This window comes from Lupinus angustifolius, chromosome LG01 (assembly GCF_001865875.1).
Source record: "Lupinus angustifolius cultivar Tanjil chromosome LG01, LupAngTanjil_v1.0, whole genome shotgun sequence".
Taxonomy (NCBI): Eukaryota; Viridiplantae; Streptophyta; class Magnoliopsida; order Fabales; family Fabaceae; genus Lupinus; species Lupinus angustifolius.
Window position 1 is genome coordinate 445544 of NC_032009.1, and position 18750 is coordinate 464293.

The following is an 18750-nucleotide window of genomic DNA, read 5'->3' on the forward strand; positions in this document are numbered from 1 at the left end:
TTGTTTTGAGATTTGATTTGAGCTTGAAAATTTGCTCCCCTCACTTTGTGCATTTGATATTTTTTTATTTTACGGAAGCTTGTAATGCATCAACTATACAAAATACAGACAATCTTTCTCCCCATTTTGCTATGACCAAAAAGCAATATTACATATAAAAATGAGCCGCAAGTAAAGAGACAATTCAATTATTTTATGGGCGTAGTCGATTATACATGGCTTTAATCGATTAAGCATGTTTTGAGTTCACTGAAATTGCAATTTTTGGTTCTGCTAATCTATTATGTATGTGTAATCAATTAAGGGATGTATATTTCAACAATTCAATGAAAAAATCTTGATTTTCCTTGGGATTACATGTAAAGCTTAGAATATATTCAACAATTATATTAATTGTATTGAAGACACAGTAAGACACTGAATAATAGAAATGTGATCAACATAAGTATTTCATAAATTCATCCATTTCATACATTGCAAAATATCCAAAAGTCAATACAACACAGATAACACATATTTAATACCAAAGGATAAAAAAATTAAAATACATAGAGTCATAAAGTACATAATCAACAATGACAAAAAAGACACACATCTTACAACTAAACTAACTATGACTACTTAGTATCGCCCTAACTAGAGTAGCTACTAGGAGGTGGTTGAGAAAAGTTACCAAAGGTCGAGAAAAGAAAGTTAAGATGATCAAATTGAGCCTTGGTTGCCGATTCTTGTCTCTGAAACTCAGCCATGAGCCTATCTTTCATTGCTTGTATCATATTATCAGTGCGCTCATTAAGACTTTGTTCCATAGCATCCAAATGAGCAAAGTCAAAAAATGATTCTCGAGGCATGTTAGGAGCCTCATCAGGTTGTGGTGTTTGGTTTTGCTTAGCCGGATTTGCATCATCTTCCTTATCAGAAATCTCAATAGTAGTCTGATAGTCTTTCTGATACATCCACACTCCACCATACTTGTTGTCATGACTCGATTTCAGTTGGAAGACCGACATTGCAACTTAGGAAGAGGCGAACTCGATTCCAACCTCTTCCAAATAATTTGGAGTCGCCACTACGTTTTTGCGGTTAAAATTAGAAAACTCTCTTGTATGTCAAACTTGGATAAAAATGATCTTTAAGCAAAGATTATGAGCTCGGGAGTCGATTACGGATCGAGGAAGGTATGAGCACCTTGTATGCCCTTATTAAAACGATACTCTTACTAATAACATGGACTTTTATTTCCTGAAAATTATTTGTTAAAAATAAAACAAAATATTTTCATTATTTATTTTTGTGTCTGATAAGAGTTCATCTTGCTCCTATATATCCCTAAGTACAATAAGAAAATCAAGACTACGTAGTTCTGGTTATAAAATAATTAAATTGATTGGTTCTATTTGATTTAATTCAGTTAAAATTATAGCTCTCATCGTAGAAATATGTTTTTTGTAATTTTATGAAATAGGGATTAATAGTAAAGAGAGAACACTGGACGTAGACCGACTTTCCGCTCTTAGAGCAGAAAGGAAGAGACGACACAGGCAGTAGACCAAACTATCTAAATCCCATAAATTATATTTAAACTTTTAAAGTAGACATTTAGGAATAATTTATTTTATAAAAGTGGAATTGATAGCAAAGAGACAACATTGATCATAGACCGACTTTCCGCTATTGGAGTAGAAAGGTAGAAACGACACAGACCGAAAACTGGACTATTCAAATCCCATAAATTATATTTAACTAAATATTTTGTATGCATTTGATTATTATTTTTCATTTAAAAGAATATATGATCATTATTTGATAAGAAAGTTTTTATATATATAAGAAGTATGGCATTTTCATGTCATTTCTAAAATTCATTTACTGAACATTATTTAGAATGAATAATATAACAACATAAAAATGAAAGAGAAGGAAGTATACCTGATATAGTGAACATATGCATTTATGCTGGTTTGTTCACCATATTCTATGATAGCCTATGAAAGAATAGTTATGGTGAATGCCATGAAAACATCCTCACATGTTCTTCAAAATTTAGTACCCACTTACGTTCTTGCTGCTTTGGATCCAAAGTGGCTCATATATATAACACATCTTCACAAGTTCTTCCATAGAAGAAGCTGCAAGGCCCGAGGCTAGAGACTACTCTTCTTCCATTAAAAAACCACACTATGGGAATGGTGAAGTTTCAAGAGGTGGCATCATTCGCACATGAATCATTTGGGTGCAAGGTGTAGGATCTGTGAAGTGTCTTGGGTATATGCTCATGTCTAAATCTAAGGAAGGGTCCATAAGAGAAGGAGGTAGTGCCATTGTTAATGGTAAGTAGGAAGATCTCATCAATCTTTGGCCTAAAGGCAACAAGTTGTATTCCTTTGTTTGCAAGGTCAAGGCACTTGTCACAAGGTAAAAAAAAATGCATGGCTCATATACTTCTTGTTCAATAAAAAATGCAACAGACCCATAAAAGAAAGAGTAGGTAAGTGATGGACTAGGAGGTTAAGGCGTAAGCTTTTTGAGATTTGATGGGTATGTGTAAGAGTGAAAGACAAAGATAGATGAAGGGTTAATGGTGGAAAAAAAACAAAGCATGAGTGAAGAAGAAATGGAAAACACAAATTTTTAAGGGTTGTTATGGTTGTCTCTGTATTATGTTCATTTGGGTATGTTATTTGTGTCTCTATCTAAACATTAAAAGAGAGAGAGTATGTATGTGAGTATGAATGTATGAGTGGGATAGAGGTTAACCTTTCATGTTCTGCACTCTTGTTTTGTAAAGGATCTTTTGCTCCACATAAAGATCCTTGAAGCATGGCAAAGTGGTGAATCAAGAAATGGGAACATCTTGGCTAGTGGAGAACTTGGTGCATGGCTTCACCTTCTCTTTCATAGTTACACCATTTTGTTATTCATCTCTCAGTGTGCTCTTGATGAAGAAATAGATTATGTGAATACGTATGTTATTTGAGTGTTTTGGATTTATTGCGTGTGGTTTTTATGCACTTTTTCTTAGTAGTGTGGAATTATTGCATGTGTGGTTTTTATAAGAATAGTTTTCCCCTGGTTGTGTGTGCACGTGAGAGAGGGTTTAATACAATATCTCTCCCCCTCCAAGATACCATGTTTTGTGTGTATTTATGCACATAAACAGAAATCTCTTGGACTTTTTGGGAATCCCAAGAAAAGTAGCACCGTTGAATAAATAATAGGTTAGGTAGTTGGCGGGAAAGTTAGTTGTAAAATCAGTTGAGTTAAATACCAAAATTGACAATTGTAGGAGTACTTTTGATGAATAACAGATTTTCATTCTTTCCAAACTCTCTCTTATTCACTTCCATTCTTTCTGTTTTCTATCTCCTTTCTCTACTTCTTCATTCTATCTCTTTTCTTCATAACATTGATATCAAGAGCTTGTGATTCATGGTAACCTTTGGTGGAAGTAACTCGTTTACGCGATTCGTGAAGCGGAAGAAAGAATCATGGCGTCGATTGAATCATGCATTATGAGTCACCTGCAAGAATTGGAGGATCGATTTGAATTCCAATTCAAGGGTTTTCAAGAAGCGATGCGAGGAATTGCTTTGCAAGTTACTGAATTATCAACGGCGCGTCGAAATTGAGGTGGACAAGATGGTGAGAATCACATTTCTACATGATTAACACGTTTGGATTTTCCAAAATTAACTCGTAAAGATGTGGATTCTTGGATTGCAAAGTGTGAGCGATTCTTCACATTAGATGTTACGCGAGATGGAGAGAAGGTGGTTGTTGCAAGCATTGCACTCGATGATAATTCTTTCTGTTGGTTCCAAAGCTTGGAACAAAGTGTCATGGGAAGGCTTTCTTGGACAAAATTTGCAGAAGCCTTGATGATGCATTTTGGAATGGAGTTTGATTCTCCTATGGAGGAACTGAAGAGGCTTACTCAAATGGGAAGTCTCAATAATTACTAGGAAGTTGTTGACAATTTGGTAGGAAGGACCGAATTGACTGAGGCATAGAAGCTGCAATGTTATTTGGGAGGCCTCAATTCAGAATTGAGTAATGGCGTGAAGATGTTTGCACCACATACAGTGTTAGAGGCTACGCGCATCGCAAAGTTGCCAGAGCGTAGCTTGGAATTATTACAAAAACGCATCAATCCTACATTAGAAGTTATGGTAATTGAGGGATAAGAGAAATAATGTTGTGTTTGACAAGAAGGAGACTCAAAATGACAAACGCGTGGTTGGTGGAAGTTTAGGGAGGGGAGTTCTTGGCAAACCAAATTATACCTTTCAAAAGAAGTTATCACCTAAGGAAATGGATGAACATCATGCTCATAACCTGTGTTTTTTTGTCATGAGAAATTTGCACCTGGCCATGAGTGTCCACAGAGTAAGAAGGTGCAAGTTTTCTTGATGAAAGTGGATGATGAAGTCCAAGAAGAGGAGTCACCTAATCTCTCTAACTTGGAACTAGATACTACAGGAGCACCTATTGTTTCCCTTAATGCAATCCAAGGTGATTCTCAACAACCTATGATGATGATGTTTGCTGCATAGGGAAGAGGAAATTTTTTGTGTTAATTGACACGGGGATCACTCATAACTTCATTAATGTGAAGTTGTGTCAGGAGGGGATGGGAAATTTGAAACCCCTCCAACCCTTACAAATAACAGTAGTAGATGAGGGCATTATTCATGGCACAAGTATGTGTGAAAATATTCATTGGAAGATGTAAGGGTATGATTTCTGCACTAATGCTATTGCTATACCTTTAAGTAGTTGTGATCTTATTTTAGGTATGCAATGGTTGAGGCAATGGGGACTTATCTCTTGGAATTTTTCTAAATTGCGCATGGAATTCAATATGGGGGAGGTCAAAGTTAGATTGCAGGCTACAAAGGAAGGGAAGGGTCGAGTGGTTTCTGCTAAAAAGCTTAACCAAATTATAATTGAGGAGAAATTTTGTTTCATGTTGCAATTGTTGTCTGCAACTCGGAATGAAGTATGTTGTGTTGTGAACTCTGTGGAGGCTGCAGATTCTGAGATGAAGGGTCATAGAGCTTCTATCCTAACAGAGTTTCATGATGTGTTTGAGGAGCCTACCCAATTACCTCCATTTAGAGGCATTCATGATCACAAGATTTTTCTAAAGGATGAGTCTAATCCTGTCAGTTTGAGACCATATAGGTATCATCCAGCTCAAAAGGATGTCATTGATAAAATGGTGAAGGAATTACTAGAGGCATGGGTTACTCAGCATAGTTCTTCTCATTTTGCATCCCCTATGGTATTGGTTAAAAAGAATGATGAGAGCTGGAGAATGTGTGTGGATTATAGGAGGGTGAATGATATGACTGTGAATGCCAAATTCTCTATTCCATTAATAGAAGACTTGTTGGATGAATTAGGGGAAGCTAAAAAAAATTCCAAGTTGGATTTAAGGGATGGGTATCATCATATCAGAATGAGACTTGAAGATGTGCCCAAGACAGCTTTCCCAACTCATTCCGGCCAATATGAGTATGTGGTGATGCCTTTTGGATTGTTCAATGCCCCTGAAACTTTTCAAGGAACACTATTTTTGCCACTCTCTTGAGGAAGTGTGTTCTTGTATTCTTTGATGACATCCTGGTTTATAGTAGTTCATTGACTATGCATGTGCATCATCTTAAGGAGATTTTTTCTATCTTAAGGGCTAATTCTTTCTATGTTAAGAGGAATAAATGTGTTTTTTACTAATAGAATTGAATACTTGGGGCACTTCATCACTACCTTAGGGGCATCTACTGCTCCATCAAAGATCAAAGCAGTACAAGAATGGCTAGTCCCTCAAACAGTCAAACAACTTAGAGGATTTTTGGGTCTCACTAAGTACTATAGAAGATTTATTAAGGGGTATATCATAATTGCTTCGCCTCTCACTAACCTTTTAAACAAGGATTCTTTCCTATGAACCCCTATAGCTTCTCAAGCCTTTCAATAGCTCAAACAGGCCTTTAGTACTACTCAAGTTTTGGCCATTCCTAATATGCAGTAACCATTTTTAGTAGAAACAGATGCTTCCAACATAGGTATAGGAGTTGTCCTCATGCAAGATAAGCATCCTATAGATTTTATAAACAAAGTGTTGTCCCTTAAAACAGGTTGCTTTCAGATTATGATAGAGAATTACTAGTTTTGGTCCATGCTGTTTATAAATGGCATTAATACTTATCCATTCAGCCTTTTGTGATCCTTTCTGATCAGCAAAGTTTAAATTTTCTTTTGGAGCAAAGATTGTCTACTCCTGCACAATATAGATGGGTCACTAAACTTATGGAGCTTTCTTATACAATTCAATATAAAAGGGGGCAAGAAAATGTGGTTGCAGATTCCTTATCCAGTGCTTTTCCTGGGGAATTACTTCATATGGATGTTTCTTCAATACCTTCAGAGTTGTGGCAGCTTCTTATGCAGGCTTATATGACTGATTCTTCTCTCCAACAGTTGTTGCATGAGGTACTAGCTAATCCTTCTTTGCATTCTCATTATAAGGTGGTCGATGGTTTTCTATTCAGGAAACACAGGTTGGTGATTACCAATGACTTATAGGTCAGGCAACACATTTTACAATGGTTGCACTCTTCACATCAAGGTGGTCATTCTGGAATTTGAGCTTCTATGCTTAGAATTTAGTACATGTTCTATTAGAAGGGACTTAGTAAAGATGTCTCTCATTTTGTTCAAATGTGTGAGACTTGCTTAAGATGCAAGTATGAGACTAGAGCTAGCCCAGGGTTGCTACAACCCCTACATATTCCTGCTAGGGTCTGGCAAAGCATATCCATGGACTTCATTGAAAAATTATCCAAATCACATGGCAAGGATACCATTTGGGTGATTATTGATAAACTCAACAAATATGCTCATTTATTGCCCTTTCTCATCATTTTACTACTTCCAAATTAGCTGAGATTTTCATTCCTGAAATCTTCAAACTTCATGGGGCTCCAGCCAATATTGTTAGTAATAGAGATCCACTTTTTACTAGAAACTTCTGGTCATCTTTTCTCCAACAATTGGATATCTCATAGAGTTTGTCTACTGCATATCACCCATAATCTGATGGGCAAAGTGAAGTCTTCAATCGTTGTTTAGAGCATTATCTCAGGATCATGACTTGGCAACGTCATAGGGAATGCTCTTTGTGGTTACCATTGGCTAAGTGGTGGTATAACACTACTTATCATACAGTTATGCAGGCTACCCCTTATAAGGTTGTCAATTGCCGACCTCCTCCTTTAGTGGAGGTTGTGGATAGGAGTTTTATTGTAAGGGAAGAGATGATCAGCAAATTGAAGAGTAATTTGACTCGAGCACAAGCAAGGATGAAAAGGTTGGCTGACAAGCACAGATCTGATCGTGAGTTTAAAGAGGGGAATTGGGTTTTTCTTAAGCTTCAACCTTATAGACAATCTTCTACAACACACAGGTCTTCAGAGAAGTTATCTCCTCGTTTCTATGGACCTTATCAGGTTGTACGTCGAGTAGGAGCAGTGGCATACACACTAAATTTGCCATCTTCTTCGAAGATACATCCCACATTCCATGTTTTAGTATTGAAACTTCGCCATGATGGTTCTGTTCCACAACACGCTTTACCTAATGATTGGGGTAATCTTGATGATCCTAAAGAGCCTTGCAAGATCTTTAAGAGATGTTTCATTCAACGTCGCCATCGGGCTATCATTGAAGTGTTGGTCCAATGGAAAGGTGAAAGTGAGGAGGAGGCCACATGGGGGGTTGATATGAATAATTGTATTAATGAATAAATAATGGGTTAGGTAGTTGGCGGGAAAACTATTCTCATTTTTTCACCACATACCTATTATGAAGAAAAGAGATAGAATGAAGAAGTAGAGAAAGGAGATAGAATGAAGAAGTAGAGAAAGGAGATAGAAATCAGAAAGAATGAAAGATAATGAGAGAGAGTTTGGAAATAATGAAAATCTGTTATTCATCAAAAGTGCTCCTACAACAATCAATTTTGGTATTTAACCCAACTGATTTTACAACTAACTTTCCCACCAACTACCTAACCCATTATTTATTCATTAATACAATTATTGATATGAATAATTGTATTAATGAATAAATAATGGGTTAGGTAGTTGGCGGGAAAACTATTCTCAATTTTTCACCACATACCTATTATGAAGAAAAGAGATAGAATGAAGAAGTAGAGAAAGGAAATAGAATGAAGAAGTAGAGAAAGGAGATAGAAAACAGAAAGAATGAAAGATAATGAGAGAGAGTTTGGAAATAATGAAAATCTGTTATTCATCAAAAGTGCTCCTACAACAATCAATTTTGGTATTTAACCCAACTGATTTTACAACTAACTTTCCCGCCAACTACCCAACCCATTATTTATTCATTATTTGGGTAGTTGGCGGGAAAGTTAGTTGTAAAATCAGTTGGGTTAAATACCAAAATTGATTGTTGTAGGAGCACTTTTGATGAATAACAGATTTTCATTATTTCCAAACTCTCTCTCATTATCTTTCATTCTTTCTGTTTTCTATCTCCTTTCTCTACTTCTTCATTCTATCACTTTTCTCTACTTCATTCTATCTCTTTTCTTCATAATAGGTATATGGTGAAAAAATGAGAATAGTTTTCTATTTGTGTGATTTTTTGTTCTCATTTCTTTAACAAAAAGTATGTATTTTCTTTGTAAAACATGTGTGTTTCTACACATGTAATAATATTTGTAGGGTGTTTCACCACCAAACTCAATAAAATATGTAAACAAAGTAAATGGAAAAAATATACATAGTGTAATAAATGTTAGAATAATGTATTTTTTATTTTAATTAAATATAATATATTAATCATATAAATAACGGTACCCGTGGGTACGGGTACCATAATACCCGTACCCGCTCGTATGTACTACGAGTATTTTTAAAAACCCGTTTATGATACCCGCGGGTACCCGTTTGTGACCCGTACCCGTGCCCGTATGGGTTTTACCCGCGGGTACCCACCGGTACGGGTTTTTTTGCCATCCCTAATCACTAGCCAAACCTCCAAATTCCAAAAATAGCTCCTCATCCATAATAGTCAACCTTCCTTTAACAACACTAACATACTGTCCATCCTTATATTGGAAGTTACCATAAAATTCCTGAACTAGAGAGGGGTAGATATTATCATGAAGTTTCAGAAATGTGTCGACTCCTTACACCTCTAATTCTAGCAGGAATTGGAATCCTTGCTCCACCAGTGTCCATATTTCTCTATTGCCCAGGATGGTGAAGAGAATGGTGAATACCAGTTGTATGCTTCACTCTCTTTAGTCTCATCACTCATTTTGACAATTAAATTGATGGTTAATCAATTGATAGATTATGGGTTAGGGTTTTAAAAGAAGGAAAATTCTTGGTTAAATAATTTGAAGAATAAATTGATGGAATACGAGGAATAGGGATACTGTGAAGACGAAATTTGGTAATGGAATTTTCAAATTGAGAGAAAACACAAAGGATTTGAGGTTGGAGAATATATCTAGAGAAAGATTGAAGTTTGTTTTGAAAGTAAAATCTGAAGATAGATTAATTATATCAATTGCCTACATCATTTCACCAAGAATATGCCACAACATACTAACCCATGTGCCAGCAAGCAGCTATAAAATCAACTCCAGGTTAAGAGAAAGTCTACCAATTTAACATACATTAGGCAGAAATTTACTATACATGTATTCTACACAATCACTTAAATTGAAGAGCATTGCTTAAAATGAATTTTGTAATTCATGTTACTTAAAATTACCTAAAAGTCATTAGGATTAATTTATTCCATTTTATGGGTGATCAGGAGCAGGAGCAGGTGTGCACAACTGCCTGCAAAGATTAAATCATGAATCTGAAGAGGACCTTAGATACTGACGCCATTCTTCGGGTGTTCCCTTTCTTATCGCCAGCATTCTTAGAGCTGCAGTAGTTAGCGGTATGGCCAGTATGTCATATTCCTTTGGGGCCTGAAAAACAAGAGTACAATTCTTCTTAATATTGTGAAAGGAAATGTTAACCAATGAATATGTTGAAATATGGAATATGTTTCAATTAACAAATGTAACCGAATGCTGGACTTTTAACATCGGCAACCCTTTTCCGGTCGTTGTCATGTTGTCCTCCATTTACGCAAGTCATCATATGATGAAAAGTATATATATATATATATATATATATATATATATGTACTACATTGTAATTAGTTAAGTAGAAGTACCTTTGGGACCTTGATCAACTTCATTTTTGCTTCCTCTAAAGTTTTTTGACCTTTCTTTGCATTGCATTTGGCACAAGCAGTTACCTGTCATCAGCAAAAACTGTATGAGAAGTTTTATATCAAGTGAAAGGTTGATTTTGAACATATGCAAAAGAGCAAGATAGGATTTGGACTAAAGCTAGCTCAAAAAAGTTTAAAAGTATAAAGTTTATAATCTAAACTCTAGAATTGAAATCAAAGTGAATATCAATTTTATGCATTCTTACATGTCAAGTTTACTTCTGTTTGCATATAATATGTTTATGTAACCATGTTAACAGAGGCTTTCTATTTCTACTTGCTTTATAAAGTCAAATCTTAACAGAACTATTCAGTAAGCATTAGTTCAAAATTCAAATCCAATTACTTCTATATAGAGGCTAGATATTTCTTCACTTCCATAATAAACATGTATTTCTTCGGAAACAAAATAGAAACGTAACAAAATAAAGCTCGAAAAGTTATATTTTAGGTTAATTTGGCCTAAAGACAAATGGCAGTCTTTAAATCACTTAGATGAATAGTCATTATGATATTCTATAAAATCTTTATCTTCAGCTATTTGTATGCATATGTTTCCTCAAGCCTTCTCTCAGCCTATAACTTTGTTTTTCAGCCTAATATTACAAAAAATGAACTGTGCAACTAATGCCTCGGACAAACTTTCGACTTCTGATTTTCGAAGAAAAGCTATGGAGGAATTTATATGTTTGACAAACTTACACCTTCAAATAACTCAACAAGTGTTGTCACAAAACCTACTGTGCAACTTTACCTAATTATGTCGATATTGCATAACAATTTCTATAAAAATATGACAGCAATTGAGTAATAAATAGTTGGTATTTTCTATAGCCGGAAAGATCATCTTACTAGATTTTCCCATTCCCATGCTCCACCCAATGCGATAGGCACCACATGATCGATGGTCAAATTCTCACGTAGAGAGCAGTACCTGTTAAGAAATAATCTCATGTCAATGCAAGGACTGGTAAGTTGTATCTGAACTACCTAATCACTTAGAAAGAAAATATCACCATTGCATCACTCTGCCTGTAATGATTTCACATGAAAACCTTAATGAAGGATAAACACCAAGAAATTGTTGCATATGAGTTATAACTACGCCATAATCATGAAATTTGAGACAGGGTTTAGGATTTGTTACATCCAATATACACAATTCTCAAAAACAGAAGCATTGGACTTATGGTAACAAACAAATTGCTTATGTTAGGAATTAGGAACTAATAACAATTGATACATAACAAGAGTTAAATTTAAAAATCTTTCATTTTATTATTAAACCATCATTGACTTTCATCGAAATTACCTATCGCCTCAACCAATACTATAATACAATGCTAATAAAAAAATTCATAAATCGGTAAATCTACCATATCCAATACAAGTACACAAAATCATAAATTATCATCATAATGCTTGAATTTTTATGGGTTAGACTTGTTTATTATCATTAATAGTTTACTGGAGATTGGGAAACATGACTAAGGATTTTGTGGGAGAAAACATCTCCAACCAAAGAAAAAGAGGAGAGAATCCTTTCGTAGCTCTCATGTCTCCCACAGCCCACAAATCGAGAAGTTTTTATTAGATAAAAAATAACGATGAAAAACTTGAAGTTGAATTGAGATGCTTATCTCGGAGTCATTCATTCTACAAGTTAAATCAACTTCAAGGACTGACAAACCAATGTCATCAGTGCCTCACTTAAATTACCACAACGTGAGCCTTGTCTCAAATTGCAGAGCAGCACAAATGAACACAGGGGCCAATTGGGCTTTTGCCAGAAGCATGCAAACTGCAAACATGTAGCTGATTTTACACAGCTTGCTCAGTTTGCTGCATTGTCCGGAATAAATTGCTAGCACTTAACCAAAAACGACGTGGAGGTCATCTATCCCAGTATGATAATGCACTGTTTGAACTTCTGATTACTAGAGTAGTAGAAGAAAAAGAACTGCAGTGACAAGACACAGTTGAATCTTTTATATCTTAGAAAAGGATGATCCTACTAATCTCTAAAAACGGCAGGCCAGTGCAGGAGGCTCCAACGTAGTAGGGTCTGGGAGGGTAGATGTACGCAGTCTTATCCTTGCAAGCAAGATGTTGTTTCCAGATCCTATTAATCTCTCTGTTCAGAAATATAGGAGGACCCCGGATTTTTTTATAGTAGTGATAATCTTATTGGTGACTTAACAAGGGTGGAGGACTATATTGTCTAATAACTATGCTGTACTTAATATCTGAACTGAACACACAGATCTATTAGAAATCAAAGTTCAATGTAGAGAACTTACTGACAGGTGTAATTGTCCCGAAATAGTATATTTTTCCGACTAAGATTGCTCTTCACTATTCTTCTTTTAACAACCTGAAGTAAATGAGGAACCTGTACCAAAATAAATTCATCTTGAGAACACATGTATAGGCCCAGACAAAAACAATAACAACAACAACCAAGCCTTTATCCCACTAGATCGGGTTGGCTACAACACAAAAATACAGATAACTCAGTTTAATATTATATGACGATAAAATACAACAACATCAGTGCCGATAGAGAAGCAAGACCGACGGTCTTACTAGAAAGGCGACAAAGCACCTAAACATTTAATAAATGAAAAGCATTAGTGAGTCCATACCCTTAAGACAGCTGGTATATAGAAAGATCCACTGGGAGAGTTCACAGTCTTAGTATAATACTCTAGGACATCAGCCTGATGAAACAAGATTGAAATCAAAACTTCATAAACATATATTCAGTGTTTTAAAACAAAAGTTTTAAAGAGACTCAAAAGTTGTGAGTATGAATTGGTCTTTGTGTCTGTGACAAACAGATTTAGATCAAGATATTATGCAACTAATTAATATGATATGGCATAGTCAAGCACCAAGTAAAGTTTTGTTAAACTTAAAAAACTTATGTCAATCTCAAAATAAAGAAAATGGATTAAATAGAATAGTTGCATGTATCACAGACTCACAGTAATTGACATAACTAATGAAAAAGGTTGAGCTGAAAAATCCGACCTTCTCCATAAACTCCAAACATATAGCACGTTTCCAATCGACGACATTGACTGGCCTGGAGCAGTATGACATCAATCAGAACCAAAAGGAAACAACTGAGCAGGAGTCTTGATATTGGTGACTATACAAGAGAAAATGAGATGTCACAAACTTCATATTCTCTACATGTACTGAACACTGAGGCTATACCGTGTACACTAGTTCATCCAAGGTCAGCTTATAGAAACTAGTAGAAAGAATTACCCTACATAATTTTGAAAGCATGCTTAATTGACTAACTCAATATCAGTTTAGGTTCATATATTTATGTCAATCAGAAATAATGACGGAAACGCTAACACGTGTGTACTGTGTAGAACCCCCAAATCAAGCAAGGTGCTACTTGGTAACAATCACAAACTCTGTTTGATATCTCTAATAGCCAACAATAAATACACCATAAAATAGTCACATCAAAGTTCCTCAATAATGTTTGTAATTTTGTACTGAGGAAAAAGTGAAAGGGCTATGCATTTTATAAACCAAACTCACATCTACAATTTTCATTTCAGTTTTTCAATTATAATACTGAATAGCTCTAAAATCCAAAATATCCTCATATTCAATTCATCATAGTATCATCTCATCAAGCTTCAAAAGAATTCTCATTGGTAATTAATCAAAACTGATCATCTCTCAGCAATATTTCTAAGAAAGTATCCCCTGATAAAGCAATAATTATCACCCTCACCACTACACAATACATCACAATCAGTTCAACTTAGCATGAAACTCCCAAAAGTGCTAAGTCCTGCAGTCTTACTAGAGTGATATAACAACAACCTACCAAAAACTTCATAGAAAACCAGCTGTAAAATTTTCGGAAACAGTAAACTAGAGTTATGAAATATAGAAATAAAAGCATTAGATCATAACACATAAACTACTATAATCTAAATGATTTTCCCAATCCCTTTCCAACCGGGGAAAACAAAATTCCCTATTTTAACCCTTATGTTCAGGAAACAAAGTTCCTAACTTCATATCCTAGTTATTAGGTTCACTCATTAACCTTGCAAACTGTTTACCACACTCACAGTATCTGGTACCAGGTTCACCTTAAGGACAGTCTCCAAATGATAATATAAAAAGTGACAACCCATAGTTACCTTGTACACGGTACAATGTTTACTTTGGTATGCAATTCATTACTTTTTATATTAATTAAATGATAATATAAAAGGTGACGAACCCATAGTTACCTTGTAGGCCATATGCGTATGTGTTCACTTTGGTAAATGAGAGAATTAAGTAACTATGGATGACCCATATATCCAAAGAGTGTTTTAAATTGTGATTGTGGTTACTGTTATTGTGGCCATAGCTATATGGATTGCAGCAAAAATGAAAAATATTTTTGAATTCGATGCTATTGTGTTGCGGCCCAATAAGCCACGTCATTCCGATTTGGTGTAACGCTGCAATTGTGGTTGCGGCAGTCACCACAACCACAGTATTGTGACCGCATCATATTATGTTTCCAAATAAACCCTAATATGTTCGTACTAACTATTATTGCTATGCATATAAAGTAGCATTGTTTTAAATTACACTACGCATACGCAATTGCGACCGCAATGTTGCAGTTTTAGAGTCTCTCCAATGGTATTGCAACTGCAATAGTCACCCCAACCACAATTTAAAACACTGAAAAATACCAAAAACGTAAAATATTGAAAGAAGAAATGACCTGTAAGATATGTCCAATACCAAACCTCTAAAACATGACAACCCATCTTCCTCAAACATATCATCATCTTCATCATCATATTCATCAAGAACACCCTCAAACCCAGAACTTGAGCGTGCCCCCACATTGCAACGGTTGCTTTTCCTACTCATAGATAATGCATAGTAAATTCCAGAAGAATAACCACTAAACCTTACCCTTCTCTTGTAGTTTTCAACATATCTACACTTATACTGAAATGGGTCCTTGTAATCCAAACGACATGACACAATTTCACCATTAAAGAGAAGCTTTAAACGACCCTGTGCAGTGAACTGTGCCATAACACTAGACAAATTGTGATAAAGCTTGAATCTTTATAATAAGATTGTGTCTTTCTTATGAAACTGTGTTACAAATGTTGAGATATTTTGTAATTGTTGAACGTGCAATAAGATAAAGTTGAATAGCATAGACATTGATTGGGCTTAGCACCAAAAAAGAAAAAACCTTTGCCACATATTCGCGTTCTAATGATGCTCTCAATATCCTATTGGCTTAGGCTGGAGTATGAATTTACGGTTATGCCATTTAAAATTAGATAATTGTGTTACTTTATCTATTCCATATAAGGGTAGAAATATGTTATTTTAGGGCTTGAGTTAAATAGACCTAGCATATATAATGTATAAGAGTTTGGGTATGATATATTTACTTGTTTAAAAAAACAATTACTCTTAGGTTTGGTTAAGCTTATTTCTTGTAGCTTATGCTTATTTTTTGAAAAATAAGTTGAAAATATAAATTATGTATGTTTGACAACCAAATGAAATTATAAACTCATCTTATTTTTTGAAAAAATAAGCAAAAATCATGGGCTGCTTATTTTTTGTTAGCTTGTTTTTTTCCAATTTTTTCATTTCTCATTTTACCTCAACATAACTTTATATCTATCATCATTTTTACTTTTTCATAACCCCATAACTCTTCGTCACCTACCTCCATAACTCCTATAACTTCCTACAACTCATTTTGCTCCCTCTCTACTCCCTTATGAAACAACATTCTCACTCACCATTCTTGAATCTCACTTGCCATTCATTCTCCTCATTCTTAAATCTCCATAGCAGAATCATTATCCGGTATTATTTCACTTTCTTTATTTCTTACTCTTTTTGTTTTATTTTGTGATATTGTTTTGCTTTCTTTATTTCTCATTGTTTCTTTATTTCTCAATGTTTCTTTGCTTTCTTTATGGATTGAGGATTGAGTAACATATTGCTTTTATTTAACCTATTGCTTTTATTTAAAAATTGCATACAAACCAAGAATGTAAGGATTGTTAATGCATATCCTTGAAGACCTTTTATTATAATTTTCTCAGCATTTTGAACTCTCGCTCAAGCTAGAGATTTTCGCTTGAGCGAGCTAGGAAATTGTTTTAAGTCAATGTACCTTGCTTGGGCGACAGGTGTTGTCTGGGCGAGAAACGCATAGAGATTTTGGCCTCCAATATTGGAAGTGTCGCTTGAGCGCCCACCTCTCGCTCAAGCGAGAGGCAGACTTGGGCTTGGGCGAGGGATCCACAGTTTATTTTTCGCAAATTCCTTCAATTACCATCTTTTTAATATGAGTTGATTAGTGTCTTGAAGTATATAGTTGTCTAAGTTTTAACAAGTTTTAATTTTGATTTGATGAAAAGATAGGATGAAAAATGTTCAAGAGAAAAATAAGTCTCCAATGGATCATTCCTCTAATGAAGGGGATAGAAAATTAGCAAAATGGGAAGATAATACATAATTTTATTAGGCAAAATAGCATCTCAGATCCTGAGTTTAACATTATGGATGATCATGATAGTGATATACCAAATATTGATGATGATTATACCAATGATGATGATGGTGGTGATCTTACTGAACACATGAATAATATATCTTCTGATCACATGTATCATGTTCGAGATTCAATTAAAGATGACATTATTAAAACTTTTGTGTAAAATTTGATATTTTGTGTATTATTTATTTTGTCAATAGTGTAATTCAAGGTTAACAACTTTTATTTATTTATGTACCAGATTTTTTTTTAATATTGATATTGGTTTTTATATTGTATTTTATTTTAATATATTTTTTTAACTTTTGTTATGCAATATTAAAAATTTAAAAAAAATTATAGTAAATATATATTATGTTAAATATTAAAAAATGTATATTTAAATAGTGTAAAAACAAATAAAATAATCATAACATAAACAAATAACATCATACCCTTATTGTAATTTATGTGTAAAAAATAAGCTTTCTACCTTACCCAAACAAAATAGATTAGTTTATATTCAGTTTTCAGCTAAGGTACCCAAACATAAACAGATTATAATCTCACAGTTTAGAAAATGAAAATATAAAATTCATCTATACCAAATGTACGCTATGTCTCTATTTAAAAGTTAAAGTTTAGTATGATATATTATTTTATTTAAAGGTCGGTTATATCATAAGGTTTTAAAATAGATCAACATAATTATGCTTAAATTGGTTAATAGACATGTTTTTAATAGGTTCACTTAACCCTAATAATTAAATTACATATATAATAATATCACTTATATTAAATAATATAATATGATATTATTATATATAATAATTAAATAGGTTGGTCTATTAGACTTAATAGGTCTTTAAGAAATTCAATACATATTTATACTTTATTTTTTGATTATATCCTTATTTATTAATTATCTTAGCATAATCTCTCTATTTCTTTTTAATTTAGTTTTCTATGTGAATTAAATGGGATAGTCAAATTGTATCAAGTTTTTATACAATTTAATGATTTCTTAAATTATGTGTATGACCTTAAACATAAAAAAATATAGAATATAATGTGTATGTTTAATTGAAATGAATTGAATATAGAATAAAATGATATTTTATTGTTTGAAAAAAAGATGAATGGTAAAAAAAATTGTCTCCTCTTGTTTTATTATACAACTACCAGTATACCTGTATGTTTACACTAGTCGCACCATATTGCTTCTATTGATATAAAATAACTTGGATCGAACAATGTGATATACTGAATGATATAACCAATATTTTATGTTGAATCTCATTATTAATAATAATAAAGAAGTTATGAGGAAGTAAAAATTTACATGTAAAAAATTAAACATAGAAAAATTGCGAGGAACATACACAAAATGTTAACATATTGAGAGAAGATGAAGAAAGTCATTGGATTAGTGCTATTAGATCAAATGCAGTGTGCCACATAAAGAAACATCATGAACAATTGCTCCCTCAACATGCTGCTATTATCAATCAAGCATTAGCATTCACGAGCTCTTTTGTATTTGGGTTGTATAGGTTGTATGCATTCTGTTTTGTATTTGGGTTGTATAGTTTGTATGCATTTTGTTGGTTATGAGTGTGTTAGGTAAGTTAGTTAATTCAGTTGGGGTGCTTCTGTTTTTCTGTTTTGCTTGTGAGCCAAGCAATAGTTAGTTAATGTATGTTCTTTAAATAGGAGCTTAACTCTCCTTCAATAATAAGAGAAAGAAGAGGTAATTCATTGATAAGTTGTCCAAGTTATATGGTATCAGGAGCAATTCTTACCGCTGTGCAAGTCATCCTCTTCAACAAATCAACAACAACGCAAACAATTATTGCTCC

At 34.0% G+C, this 18750-nt stretch overlaps 1 protein-coding gene across 1 annotated transcript; it reads right to left on the bottom strand.

The window, feature by feature from the left end:
• On the bottom strand, positions 9633-15571 carry LOC109343916. Its single transcript, XM_019582444.1, has 8 exons — positions 15095-15571; positions 13366-13420; positions 12978-13052; positions 12633-12724; positions 11185-11266; positions 10273-10356; positions 9892-10021; positions 9633-9845 (listed from the first exon to the last, which is right to left on the bottom strand). The coding sequence occupies exons 1-7, from the start codon at positions 15415-15417 to the stop codon at positions 9899-9901; spliced, it is 834 nt and encodes a 277-aa protein (XP_019437989.1). The 5' UTR covers positions 15418-15571; the 3' UTR covers positions 9633-9845; positions 9892-9898.